This window comes from Mytilus californianus, unplaced genomic scaffold (genome assembly GCF_021869535.1).
Source record: "Mytilus californianus isolate M0D057914Y unplaced genomic scaffold, xbMytCali1.0.p SCAF_1, whole genome shotgun sequence".
NCBI lineage: Eukaryota > Metazoa > Mollusca > Bivalvia > Mytilida > Mytilidae > Mytilus > Mytilus californianus.
Genome location: NW_026262581.1, coordinates 78,581,810 through 78,596,193, shown reverse-complemented (window position 1 = coordinate 78,596,193; position 14,384 = coordinate 78,581,810). Strand labels below are relative to the sequence as shown.

Sequence of the window (14,384 nt, the reverse complement as noted above, 5' to 3'; positions counted from 1 at the left end):
TACCTGATGTCAATTTTCCTGTTCCGACATGCATGTAATATATATGCCACTGGACGTACACTAATGATTACCCAAAAAGCTTATTTGAAGAAATAAAGAAACTTCACTGCGGATAGACTGATAGTAGTTGTATTAACGTCTGGTCAGCTAGAGGGTTGATTAATTTATTTAGTTAGCTTGTGGTGGTAATAAACCATTCCCAATATTGCACTTATGCATAAAATATCAAATGAGAGTAATATAAGAGAAAATATAAATACGAAAAGTCGCATATCTGGTACAAAAAGTCTCACCATGAACTATAGGATTTTACGTACGATTGTCATTCTTAATCGAAATAACGGACAGTCATTTAAATACATGCATGTACGCTGTGATAAAAAGGGGTGTCGCAGTTGCAAAGTATTCATCATAAATCTATTTCAAGTTTATACTTTCCTGTTATTTTTATAAGTTAACGCAGAGACATGTATACATCTCTAGCTAACGACAATCAACTATATAAATATCTGAATCTGATGTGATTTACCGTTCATGTCTTTCTTTTTCTCCTTTTTTGTTATTTTGGCAGGAATATATACATTGTAAGATATACTGTTCCCAGGTTTGGGGAGGGGGGGTTGGAGTTCATGTCTATCGAAAGTTACAAAATAAGAACGGTCTATTTATGAATTTACAAGAAGAATTCTGTTCTTGGGCGTAGTTTTCTTCTTTTTTTTAGTTCAGTGATTTAAATTGAGAAAAAAAAAATCTAGTCAGAATTTAAATTAAATCGTTCCGGCAATCCCCCACCTAAGACGCCTCTAAAATAATGAATGGTCATGCTTCACAATCATCAGAATTTTCATTGCATTGGTATATTCTGTATCAGAAGTGATTAACCTTGACATTTCCGGGTATAACAGAGCTACTTGTATATTACTTTTATGTGGTTAGGTGATCTTAGGTGACGTCCCATGAGGTCTTACGTATACAGGTTCACATTTATAATGGTTTCTGATATAACAATTAGGTTTTATGACATTCACACTTCTGCATGTTCTGTATACCAAATTCTTATCTTTTTTTCAGACCGAATGAGGATGTGAATATTTTCCAGGAAAAATATTGAGTATGATCAAATTAATTTCGGGATTTTTTTCTTTCTTGGTATTAAATCACAGAAATTTAAAGAATATACTGCTTGTCCGTTTTAGGAGTTTTCTTGTCAGTTTAAACAGACGTATATATGTCTCTGGTTTAGAGTGGGTTTATGAATGAATGATAAGTCTTGCAAAGGTACAAGATATAAAGCACATTGAAAATTGATTCCGCCGGTCTTTCTCCATTCAAAAAAGGAAAGTTGACGTTAGATTGATTCTGTTAATTTTTTAAAACATCGTTTGTCAAATAGCTAAAGAATTTATACGTTGTGAGATTTAGAATATTTTAATCAGGGCATTCCCGATTAGGTAAATGTAGATCGCTTTGGACGGACCAAACTATATTAATGTAACTGATAATTTTCTCTGCACATTTAAATAAATATTCAAGGTTACCGATGATAATTTTAAATAGTACAGTTTTGATTTATACACTCGTTTTCGTGAGCCATTTTTATCTATAAAATTATTTAATTGAAAGTAATTCAGAATTTTGATGTTACAACAAAATGATCACTTATTTATTAAAAAATTGAGCTAACGCAAAATATTAAAAAATATAAAACGGCGATTCAGTTATTTTGCCACCATATTCCTCCCCAAATAATAAAAAAAAATATCCTGTCTCAAACCCGCACTTCTGTTTTATCCTTTTTTCCCCATGTTTTTCATACTTACACCGGTGAACCCTTGAGGCCACACTAAACTCTTGTGAAGATCAAAAGATTAAAATTACATAATGCTAATCTTTTAATAACCGTGAATTTAACCACGCCTTTACCAGGTGGTGTCAGTATAATACACATGCGTTGTATTTACACAGTACTAGACTGAAGCAAGGATTTGTATAGTAAGACAAATCCTCGACTGAAGTAATAGGTGAGAATACAAACATGCATTTTTATTACACTATCAGTTATATATGTTTGTTCAACATATCCGTCGGGAAAAAAATCATAAAAACATTCTATTGTATGATTTACTTTTATTACTATAATCATATCAGAAATCCTTAAAATATAAAAAGTGCATTTTAATTTTAAAAGTTGCACGGCTGATCACTTTTCTTTCTGAATTATTAGTTGGTTAATAGCTACGCCAAAAGTCGTCGATGCGCTTTAAATCGCGTTATAAGATGATTAACGAACAAGACTTAAAATGAGATTAATCCACTCCCGGCATGCAAAAAGACTTAAACTACGTCACAGAAGTCAGGAAGTTCGAATAAATAAAATTAATAATTCCCAATTTTCTTCTTTATTAGTGTTCATATCCAGATAAAACTTGGTGAATATGTTTTTTATGGCATTATGAACATAATAAGATGATAAGTAAAAAATCGCGAATTTTCCCTTTAATAAAAAATTAGAAAAAAATATTTTTAATTTTTTAGGTTACCACGACAACAAATAGAAAGGGAATTAAGCAATACCACATTGAAGGTGACATCAATGCTGCCTACTCAGAGTTAATGATAAATGCAATATGTCAGCGTCATCCTGGATGAAAGGCACAGTTTCAGTAAATCAGGATAAATAGCTTGGATAATGTCATTAAAACTTAATCACATGATCTCAAGGAAACGAGCACTTCAACTAAAGGTGTGCAAAAGTACTCAAAGTCTTAGTCACTTGGTTCTAGTCAACAATACTTCAAAATGATGTCAGCGCAACAGTTAATTACAAGACTTGAAGTAAAGAGAATCTTCAGTACATTATGATTGATGAATGTACTTGTGACTGTATATTTGTTCCGCATAATATATGTTCCACATGGAACAAAAGAGTATATTACAAAAGTTTCTGAGAACTAAAATTACATGATATTTATTCCTTCTTCATAAAATAAATTCCTTGAACTTAAAGCCCTATCAAATTTGTTCCTAGAATGACTGGAAATAATACAATAGAGTGATTTAAAAGATACATGTTTATCATGTGATTGTTTACACCTGAGTGCATTTTAGAATTAATCACCTGTACATGTAGTTTTAAACATGCATGATATTTTTCATAAATGAAGGTTAGAAGCAATTTTACATTTATAAGCATTTATTGCATATAGTTTTTGAACGTAAAATGTTTTGTTTCTCCAAACTTTAAAAGGAAATTCCTTATAAATAAATTTTCATTGAATATCTGTTAAAATAAATATTCCGGGCTATTCTGTTACATAATAAATATTCCAGGAACTTCTCTTACACAATTATTATTCCTGGAAATTCTGTTACATATATATCATCATTATCCAAGGAACTACTCTAATATAAAAATTATTCCTGGTATTTCTATTACATAATTATTATTCCAGGAACTTCTCTTACATACAAATTATTCCTGGAATTTCTATTACATAATTGTTATTCCAGGAACTTCTCTTACATAAAAAAAAAGTACAGAGTATTTATTTCCATAACTGTTTACTGTCTTTAAGTACTTGAACGGTAAAAGAAGTAATTATATGAAGAATTACTATATGATAGTATATCTGTGGTATTCTAGTCTACTATCAGTTCATGACATATTTGGGTGTTCGAGGAGTGGGGTCATGTCATCAAAAAATAAAAACCTCCATTAGGTTGCTTTTTGTCTCTTCTACAAAAATAATTTGGGTATGTAAGAAAATTTTTACTTATAAAGTGAGGATTGATAAAATGGTATATAGCATCTTAGACACACTCATCATAGTAATTACACAAATTTGCATGGAAGTTAATGATGATGAAAACCTGTCCAAGCAATCATCCTATCTCAATCATCATTACAGTATTATGTTACAGTGGTCAGGTTAGGAATAGGTCAGTTCCTCAGTAAATTTTAAGAAATTTTTTGTATAGTGGCTTTCAAGGAATATATATTTGTGGGATATATGCCATATTGTCTTGACCTAATTATCATGCTCCAGTGATCATTTAAGTTTCTGAATTAGGTCTGTTCCTTAGTAGTTATACATGAAAAATCAACAATATTTAGTGTGCAGATTGGTTGTGAGCAGTAGTCATCCATCCAACATACATAACATAACCTCGACCTCATTTTCATGCTTGATTGGTCTGGTAAACTTTAACTTTATTTAAATATATTTAGTGTTTAGATTTGATTTGATTTGTGTATGTTGGTCTGATTTATGACATATGGCTTTAACATCATTTTTATGCTCCACAGGTCAGGTTAAAGGTTTTGAATTAGATCTATATCTCGGAAAAAAAAGAGGCAAAAGATACCAAAGGGGCGGTAAAAAATCTTAGTCCTAGAAGAAGTAACAATACCATGACAATAAAACAACAAAAAAACAAACAACAGTCTTAAAATCTACATAGAAAACTAAAGAAATTATACATGATAGGCATGAAATATTTTGTATACTACATTTACATGAACATAAGGCCTGACACTTTTCATGTGACCTTGACCTAAGTTTGAAAGCACATGGCTCTCTAAAATAATTCAAATATTGCTTCAGGTGAACTTTTATCCTACATACTGACATTTAAACCTTCATTAGTTTTTTATATGCCATATATAGGACATTTTTATAATTTAATGGTTCATTCAGACTAACTATAAGAAAAGAAAATAGCAGCAACAATCAATTCTTGTTATTTAAAGGTCCTACAGTTTTTATTTGCCATTTTGTTAAATGTATAAACAATACTGATGGTTTATTAATCAAAATCAAAAATTTTTAGGGTTATTTTTCCCAAATGGATATGTTTATGGGGAAGGCATCTATGAGTGCTCTTTAGATTAAGAATTAATCATTTTACAGATAACCATTTGTTTTTAATTCTTTCTTGTTTTAAAAGTGCTTTGTCCTTCATTTATAATGCACAAAATGTAATATTTGAAATGCAAATTTTAACTATTTTGCACTGTTTTATTAATTAAAGATATTTACAATTTTATGTAAAAGTTTGTAAGTTATATGACATTTATGCACATCTGGTTATTTTTATTGGTGCTAAAAATTTTTATTGTACTATTAACTATTAGTTGATTACTTTAATCATTTATTTGATGATTAGAAATTTATACCTACTTCAAGTTCAGCAGTCTGGGACTTTCCTTTTTAAATTTACTCAGAGTTCTGTATTTTTGTTATCTTACTTTTTTCTATACAACATCTTTAACATTGTTCAAATTGCGAAAGATTGGATTCACATAAATTTAAACTCATTTTACACATTTTCGATTTTGAAAGCACTATTTGTATGCAGTATTTCCTGAAATTGCAATTATTAATCTCATATTTTTGTCTACCTATTGTACAAAAATCAAATAATAAATGCATGCAAACATTTCTGAACTTTCAGTATTAACTACCTTGATTTCTGCAAGTTGCACCTCCAAATCAACTCATGGCACCCTTATAGGTGATATGAACATTTTGAAACCTCTGAAAGGGAATTTATATTCCAAAGAAATTATTTTAGTGTTTTTTCCAGTAATAGCACTTTTTTCTAGGCTATGTTATTTAAATGTTTGCAGTGAAACTATAATCCTTTTTAATAAACTGTTTATATAAGCATTAAAATGAAGTATCTAAAGCAAACAAAAAAAAGAAAAGCAGAATCTGATTAGACTGGTAAGTGAAAACTTTGACCTACATTAAGTTTACTTTACTGGACAGAATATCTTTCAGTTCTCAGTATAATTGATGTTTTAGGAGGATTTTAATAGAACATACAAAGATGTCAATAAAGTACATTTTGTTAAGGTAATGCACATTCATCAACTTTTGAGGATAGCTTAATAGTAAATTGCAAGAAAGCTTAAATATACATAGTAAATGAATAATTGATGTCTATAATTGTAATATGTTATATGTTTTATATATTGAAGTATTGCATTGCAAAAAAAAAAATGTTTCAGCAATCAAAGTGAAAATGGATATTTCTGTTAATTATTCTGCTTTATGAATGACTTGTGTTTGTATACAATATAAAAATGTACAAATATTTGGTTCTTGTTGCCATGTTCTACACCCATTGTCTTTCAAATATATATTTTTATCAATTTATGTATCTATTAATTTTATTTGCAATAAATCATATATATGTGATTAATTTGAATTTATGCTTTTATTGAATGAGACACAGTCAGAATTTCTGTTGTTAATACATCTGATAGTGCTGAGAATATTTTTGTCTATATGTATGACTTCTACTGGTTCATAGTCAAATCAAGCCTTTAGGGTTTTTTATGCCCCTGCCATAGGCAATATGTGCATTAAGTGTTACCCTTGACTGTCCATCTCATTTTCGTTTCCACATTCCAACCTAAGTTTTCCTCATCCAAATTTTATGAAACTTATACACAATTTTAAGAACCACAACACGCAGACAGAGTTGGAATGTGGGCAGTAAGTCATTTACCGTTCTAGAGCTTTGCCCCTTTTTAACATGGAAAATTGCAAAACTTGACTGGGTGCATTCCTGTCCACAGACACATTCTTCTTTTATTTTATACTGTAGAGTTGTGTATGTATTGTGTTGGTATCACTTGTTTCATCCAACTATTTGTCTCTGTTGTTTTCAACCCCTTTTTGTGATTGATAAGTTTGTTATTGACTTAAAGAAGTTGTGATTTTAAAAAGTTTTGACTCAAGAAGATGAAATATTAGAAAAGGTCTTAAAACAACTTTCATTATAGAAAGATAGAATGTATAAACAAAAATGGTCTAACACTATAAAACATAATGCTTAAGGACAGGCATGATTACAATGACAAACATTCTAAAATCAGGATATAAAACTATGTATTTGTGCTAAAGCCAAGGTTGCATTTCCTTCTTGCAAGTTTTGTCTTATACAGTTTTTGTAGTCTCAAATTTATGTATGCCTCTTAGGTTTTACTGCTCCCAAACATTTTATAATTTTGGCTTTTCAAACTTTTGGTTTTGGATCTACCTACTGAAGAGTATTCCAGAAACTCATATTATGCACAATAAAATCTAAGACTGTGTTAGCTATAGCCACCACTTGTTGTTCCTCATCTGTCTGTCAACAGTTCATAATTTCATCATCCTTTAGAATCACTGAACAGATTAAAACCAGGTCTTTCAAAGAGTTTTTCATTTGATGCCAATTTTTCAACAGACATTGCAAATATCTATTTCTAGTTTAAATTGTTTAAATTAAAAAAAAAATCACTAGAACGGCAATCGAATTTAAATTCGATAAATTATATAAAAATAAGGTGATTGTATGATTACCAACGAGACAACTAATGTGAAACAATTCAAACGAAAAACTTGCATACTGATTTAAGCTAAATAATAAAAGAGAAAGAAGTACAGCAGAGAGCAACTAATGACAACCACTAAGTAGCAGGCTCCTGACTAGAGACAGATATGTAAAGAATGTGGCGGGGCTTACATGTTTAGCTATTAAGTCTCCATCTAACCAGGGGTAGTGGTTTAACAGCACAACATAGGATGTAGGACAATAAATGTTCTTAACTGTATAGCAATTGTGACATACAAAGTTATATTTTAATTCATGAAAAGCAAAATCAATGCTAGTACCGATTAAGACCATATGCAAAGATCTTAATACAGTATTAAAGTAATATGAAATTTAAAATTTAAAAAAAAAGTTGAATATGTTTTATTTACTTGAATGGCTAAGTTTTACTTTAAAACAAGTGATCATGAAGTTTCTTGTAAAAGAAAATCCTTTATATTATCAAAATCGTCATAAATGTACTTCTATTGAATTATTGTCTTCTCGTACAATAATTAGTCAATATTTTTCCCGTATGCAGTGACCTTAACTACCAGACCTCTCATAAGAACTTTTGCACCACACAGCGCATTGCCAAATGTTCGGGAAAAACCGTGATGAAAGAATTAAACAAACGTGCACTGGAAGGTAAATAGAAATAAATGATTGTTAAAGAACAAATTTAATACAACAAATCATATAACTGTTGATGAAAAGTTTAATTAACAAATGGCTCTATCAGTTCACTTTTTTGTCAGGTTCTTCACATGCTCTGTGTTGATTGTTTATCAAAATGAATGAAATAGTATTTGTCGATAATAAGTTACAGATTCGTAAAAAATATTAAAAAAAACGTACAAACAGGACTTAGTTAAGTATATATGCATGCATTGGTTCAATAATTTCAATAGCATTAAAATTACAAAAAAACTCGTTACGTATGACTTTAAAGAATAACCAGTTGTTATCAAAAGTTAAACGCTACCTTATTTGAAGCAATTTTATAAGAGTTGTGATTATGGTTTGTTCACAAAAGAGTTTTAAAAAGCTCTAAAGCTTGTAAACATCCAATCAAAAGACCATAGGACTTTATAACTTATGGCTTTTGAGTTACAATTACAATTGAATACATTACATTAAGTGAAATAACTCTCATATCTAGCCTCAAGATCGCTGGGTCTAAACTATTCTTAAATCAAAAGGTCTTTCACGGACAAGTAGAAAAAAACTAACGATTATTATGTCTATATCCGCTTACCGAGTCCCTGTGAGCAGGATATGGACAGAAATATTCTGAGATTGAATAAAGGGGTCTTTGAAAAGTAAAAATACATGAATTCAATACACGTAAAATCATCCGGACCTTAAATTATTTTCTTAGTTACCAGACTTATTATACCTGCATCTTCCTAGTGTTGGTTCGTTTTTTTTTTTGGTTAATAAAATGAATTTTAAAAGCACCATTTTCACGGTAATAATATTAATTAAAATTAATATTACAGAGGGATCTCATTTTCGAGGTGGAATTATCTCATGGAAATATAGAGACAATAAGGTAAATTTCTACAATTGTAAAATTTAATAGCTGTTAAATTATCCCAATATAATGTAAAAAGAAAACAGATATCACTGTTGTCTCACAGAGTGGTTTCTGAATTCCATGGATAATTGACCCCTCCCCCTTTTATTCAAAATTGAAACCCCATGGAAAATTGACCTCCCCTGTAAATTCAGTCCAGGTACTTATCGAAACATTATGGATGTCATAAGCAGTTAAAATGTTTTTGTAAATTAAAAATCTGACATCTGAAAGTAGGGAGCGAGGAGGGGTGGTGTTGGGGTGTTTGTCAACTTCCTATGATATGGGACCATATTACCATGGCTCAAACAGTGTTATAAAACCTTCTCGAACATTGTTTTTTTCCTTCCAGATACTTCATGAAACATTATGATTTAAAGGCTTTGATATCCTAAAATTCTGATATCTAAAGAGGGTTCAATTTTCCACAAACGGGAGTTCAAAACACCGTCTAAAATCTTTCCAATGTACATTTTGTACTATTGAGGCAGACTGAGTATTACTACTTACAGTAATTTAAACCTTATTATAATTTAAAATCTGGCCTATCAGGAGAGGGGTTAAATTTTCCATGGCGTGTATGTATGAAAGAGCGGGCAGTCAAAATACCATGTCTAAGAAAAAGTGTTATAAAATCTTTTCCAATATATTTTTTCCATCCTGATACTTTTTGAAGCATTATTACTAGTTTAAGTAATTAGAACGCAATCCTAACATACTGGGAGAGGAAGTCAATTTCCAATGGTTGGTGCGGGGTCTAAAATACAATTGACTCTATAGATCTCAGATTTGCAAATCATCTCATTCATTCAAACTATTTTATTCATTTATGATGATCCAATACGTATTTTGAATGAATAAACATCTTTGAATATTTGATATCAAATGGCATTTTAACCCCATAACCATGGAAAGTTGACCCTCTTTTGATGTCATATTTTAAATTTACCATAGCCATTCAAACTATTTTATACAGTTAAAATGTTCCAATAAGTATTTGGCATGAAAAGAGCATGTTGGAAAGATATTTTAACATTATTACTTAACAATGGTATTGTGACCTCCCTACCATGGAAATTGAAAAAACCTTATAGATACCATATCTTTAAATCAACAAAGCTAATCAATCTTATTTATATAGTAACAATGCGTATTTGGTATCAATAAAGCATGCTGGAAAAGATGTTTTAGCATTTTAACTTAGCCATGGTATTTTAACCTCTCATCCTTAGAAACTGTAACCCTCTATAGACCCCAGATTTTCAAATCATCATATCCATTGAACCTATCTTATATAGTAATGATGTTTTAGTTAGTATGTTTATGAATACTAGTAAAACATGTTGGAAAAGATGTTTTAACGACTTCACTTAGCTATGGTATTTTTACCTGCATATCATGGAAAATTGAACTTAGAGAGCTTAGATTTTCAAATTGTCATAGCTATTCAAACTACTTCATACAAGTAATAATGCCCCTATCAGTATTTAGAATGAATACGATATGTTGAAGATATTTTAACCTTTTTACTCAACCATAAAAAATTCAACCTTTCTATAGAACTCAGATCTTCAAATCCTCATAGCTATTCAAACTATTTCATATTGTGATAATGCTCCAATAAATATAATGACCTGTGATCTTGATCTCATTTTCTGTTACCCCACAATGGTGAATGGGGAATATAAATATTGCCTCTATTACTTTCTTCCGACCGGCAGTAGAAAATAACATAAACAGTACTAATTTCATTGCACCAGATGCCAAAATGGGGCGTCCGTTTGGCTGTGCCGGATGTACAAGTTCGCATCCACCATCTGTCCGATACCGCGTGTAAGAGATTGCCACGCTCTATACATGTTAAGAACCATCGATACAACTCTTTTAGGGAATCGTGAGTTGCTTGTTGTAAGGCAAAATTTCTGTCCCTAAGCAATATACTAGTACCTTAATGTTCCAGTGGCAGTCCAAATTTCCCCGACCTTCATCCCACACAGCCTCTTTTACAGAATTTATTGTTAATTTGTTCTCGTCCTGAACATGCAATACGTGTTTGCCACTGGACGTTACGCAACCAACAAACTATCAATCAACAATCATTTTCTGTTTGTTGGACCTAGGACCTAAAATAAAAAAAAAAACCCATATGACCATATAACGTATGGTTTGAAAGTAACAATTATATTTCACTTAAGAGAAAAAACTCTCATATGGAGTCTCCAGATTGCTTCGGTCAAAATTATTCTCAATATCCTGAAGATATTAAAGGCAATTTGGAAAAACAAATTGTTGGTTTCTCTTGTTGTTGCGATGGAGTAGCGATAACAAGATAACAACAGTGTCAAAGGAGATACTTCTTACAAAGGGATGTGTTTGGTTAATCAGGAATAAGTTTCAAAAATTGGAAAGACCTTATGATTTGTTTTATATATCCGCTAACTGGATGATATGCATGGTATGGAAAGGAATGTGCCGATTTGAATATAAAAGGAGTAGCCGTTTCAGTAAAGTCTTTTCAAAAGTAACAATACAAGACCTCAATACACGTCAAGTCACCCGGACCTTCAATTATTTTTCCTAGTTACTAGTTATAACTGTATCTTTCGCCAAGGTAAATTAAAAAAAACCAACGTTACAACAATGATATTCCTCATTTTCTTCAGGCATTTCCCGAAGAAAATGTTGGATAAAGTCTGGTTTTACAGGTAGCTAAACTTTCCACTTGTATGACACTTGACTTTAGTTCCTTTATATTCTAAAATAGTGAGTAATCCAAACAGAAATAATTGATTAATATGACAATAATTGCGATCCAGCATCCTAAATTTTGTAAACATACACCAAAGATATATATATCTATACCAAATTATAAAACAAACAAATAAATACAATCGTCGAGACTGCATTTTTATAAAACGAAAACACCAACAACAAAGTTTTTGCAATTTCAGTAAAACATAATATAGCATAGTAAAATAGTTTATATAACAAAGCTTCAATATTGACTCTTTCAAAAGCTTTTATAAAATCTATAAAGCAAACATGCAATAATTTGGACAACTTGAAGGTTCTTGTCGATAAGACATTTCAGAGTTAAACCATGTTAACCAGTTCTACATTTTTTCTTAAATCCAATTTGTTTACTACATATAGCATTATTTTTTTCCAGATGTAATGAGATTGATAACATTTTATATATATTTTTTTTAAATAAATATATAACGCAACTCCTATATAATAAAGGATCATGTGATTGTTTACACCTGAGTGCATTTTAAAAATTAATCACCTGTACATGTAGTTTTATACATGCATGATATTTTTCATAAATGAAGGTTAGAAGCAATCATTTATAAGCATTTATTGCATATAGTTTTTGAACGTAAAATGTTTTGTTTCTCCAAACTTTAAAAGGAAATTCCTTACAAAATAAATTTTTGAATATCTGTTAAAATAAATATTCCTGGGGCTATTCTGTTACATAACAAATATTCCAGGAACTTCTCTTATACAATTATTATTCCTGGAAATTCTGTTACATATATATCATCATTATCCAAGGAACTTCTCTAATATAAAAATCATTCCTGGAATTTCCATTACATAATTATTATTCCAGGAACTTCTCTTACATACAAATTATTCCTGGAATTTCTATTACATAATCATTATTCCAGGAACTTCTCTTACATAAAAAAAAAAGTACAGAATATATACTGTTTACTGTCTTTAAGTACTTGAACGGTAAAAAAAGTAATTATATGAAGAATTACTATATGATAGTATATCTGTGGTATTCTAGTCAACTATCAGTTCATGGCATATCTGGGTGTTTGATGAGTGGGGTCAAGTCATCATAAAATAAAAACCTCCATTAGGTTGCTTTTTGTCTCACCTACAAAAAAAGTTTGGGTATGCAAGAAAATATTTACTTTTAAAGTGAGGATTGATAAAATGGTATACAGCATCTTAGACACACTCATCATAGTAATTACACTAATTTGCATGGAAGTTAATGATGATGAAAACCTGTCCACACAATCATCCTATCTCAATCATCATTACAGTATTATATTACAGTGGTCAGGTTAGGAATAGGTCAGTTCCTCAGTAAATTTTAAGAAATTTTTTGTATAGTGTCTTTCAAGGAATATATATTTGTGGGATATATGCCATATTGTCTTGACCTAATTATCATGCTCCAGTGATCATTTAAGTTTCTGAATTAGGTCTGTTCCTTAGTAGTTATACATGAAAAATCAACAATATTTAGTGTGCAGATTGGTTGTGAGCAGTAGTCATCCATCCAACATACATAACATAATGTAGACCTCATTTTCATGCTTGATTGGTCTGGTAAACGTTAACTATATCTAAATATATTTAGTGTTTAGATTTGATTTGATTTGTGTATGTTGGTCTGATTTATGACATATGGCTTTAACATCATTTTTATGCTCCACTGGTCAGAGGTTTTGAATTAGATCTGTATCTCAGAAAAAAAGAGAGGCAAAAGATACCAAAGGGGTGGTAAAAAATCTTTAGTCCTAGAAGAAGCAACAATACCATGACAATAAAACAACAAAAAAACAAACAACAGTCTTAAAATCTACATGGAAAACTAAAGAAATTATACATGATAGGCATGAGATATGTTGTATACTACATTTATATAAACATGAGGCCTGACACTTTTCATGTGACCTTGACCTTAGTTTGAAAGCACATGGCTCTCTAAAATAATTCAAATATTGCTTCAGGTGAACTTTTGTCCTACATCCTGACATTTAAACCTTCATTAGTTTTTTATATGCCATATTTAGGACATTTTATAATTTAATGGTTCATTCAGACTAACTATAAGAAATGAAAATAGCAGCAACAATCAATTCTTGTTATTTGAAGGTCCTACAGTTTTTATTCGCCATTTTGTTAAATGTGTAAACAATACTGATGGTTTTTTAATCAAAATCAAAACTTTTTAGGGTTATTTTTTCCAAATGGATATGTTTATGGGGAAGGCATCTATGAGTGCTCTTAAGATTAAGAATTAATCATTTTACAGATAACCATTTGTTTTTAATTCTTTCTTGTTTTAAAAGAGCCTTGTCCTTCATTTATAATGCACAACATGTACTATTTGAAATGCAAATTTTAACTATTTTGCACTGTTTTATTAACTAAAGATTTTTACAATTTTATGTAAAAGTTTGTAAGTTATATGACATTTATGCCAATATGTTTATTTTTATATTGGTGCTAAAAAAAATTATTGTACTATTAACTATTAGTTGATTACTTTAATCATTTATTTGATGATTAGAAATTTATACCTACTTCAAGTTCAGCAGTCTGGGACTTTCCTTTTTAAATTTACTCAGAGTTCTGTATTTTTGTTATCTTACTTTTTTCTATACAACATCTTTAACATTGTTCAAAT

At 30.2% G+C, this 14,384-nt stretch overlaps 1 protein-coding gene across 1 annotated transcript in view; it reads left to right on the top strand.

The window, feature by feature from the left end:
• LOC127738027 (cadherin-like and PC-esterase domain-containing protein 1) overlaps positions 1 to 14,066 on the top strand; it is a 47,669-nt gene extending 33,603 nt beyond the window's left edge. Inside the window, exons 21-22 of the mRNA XM_052249079.1 lie at positions 2,536 to 4,318; positions 13,417 to 14,066. Of these exons, the coding sequence (XP_052105039.1) occupies positions 2,536 to 2,649 (114 nt within the window). The 3' untranslated portion in view covers positions 2,650 to 4,318; positions 13,417 to 14,066. The remainder of the gene's footprint in view (positions 1 to 2,535; positions 4,319 to 13,416) is intronic.
• Positions 14,067 to 14,384: the final 318 nt, after the last annotated feature.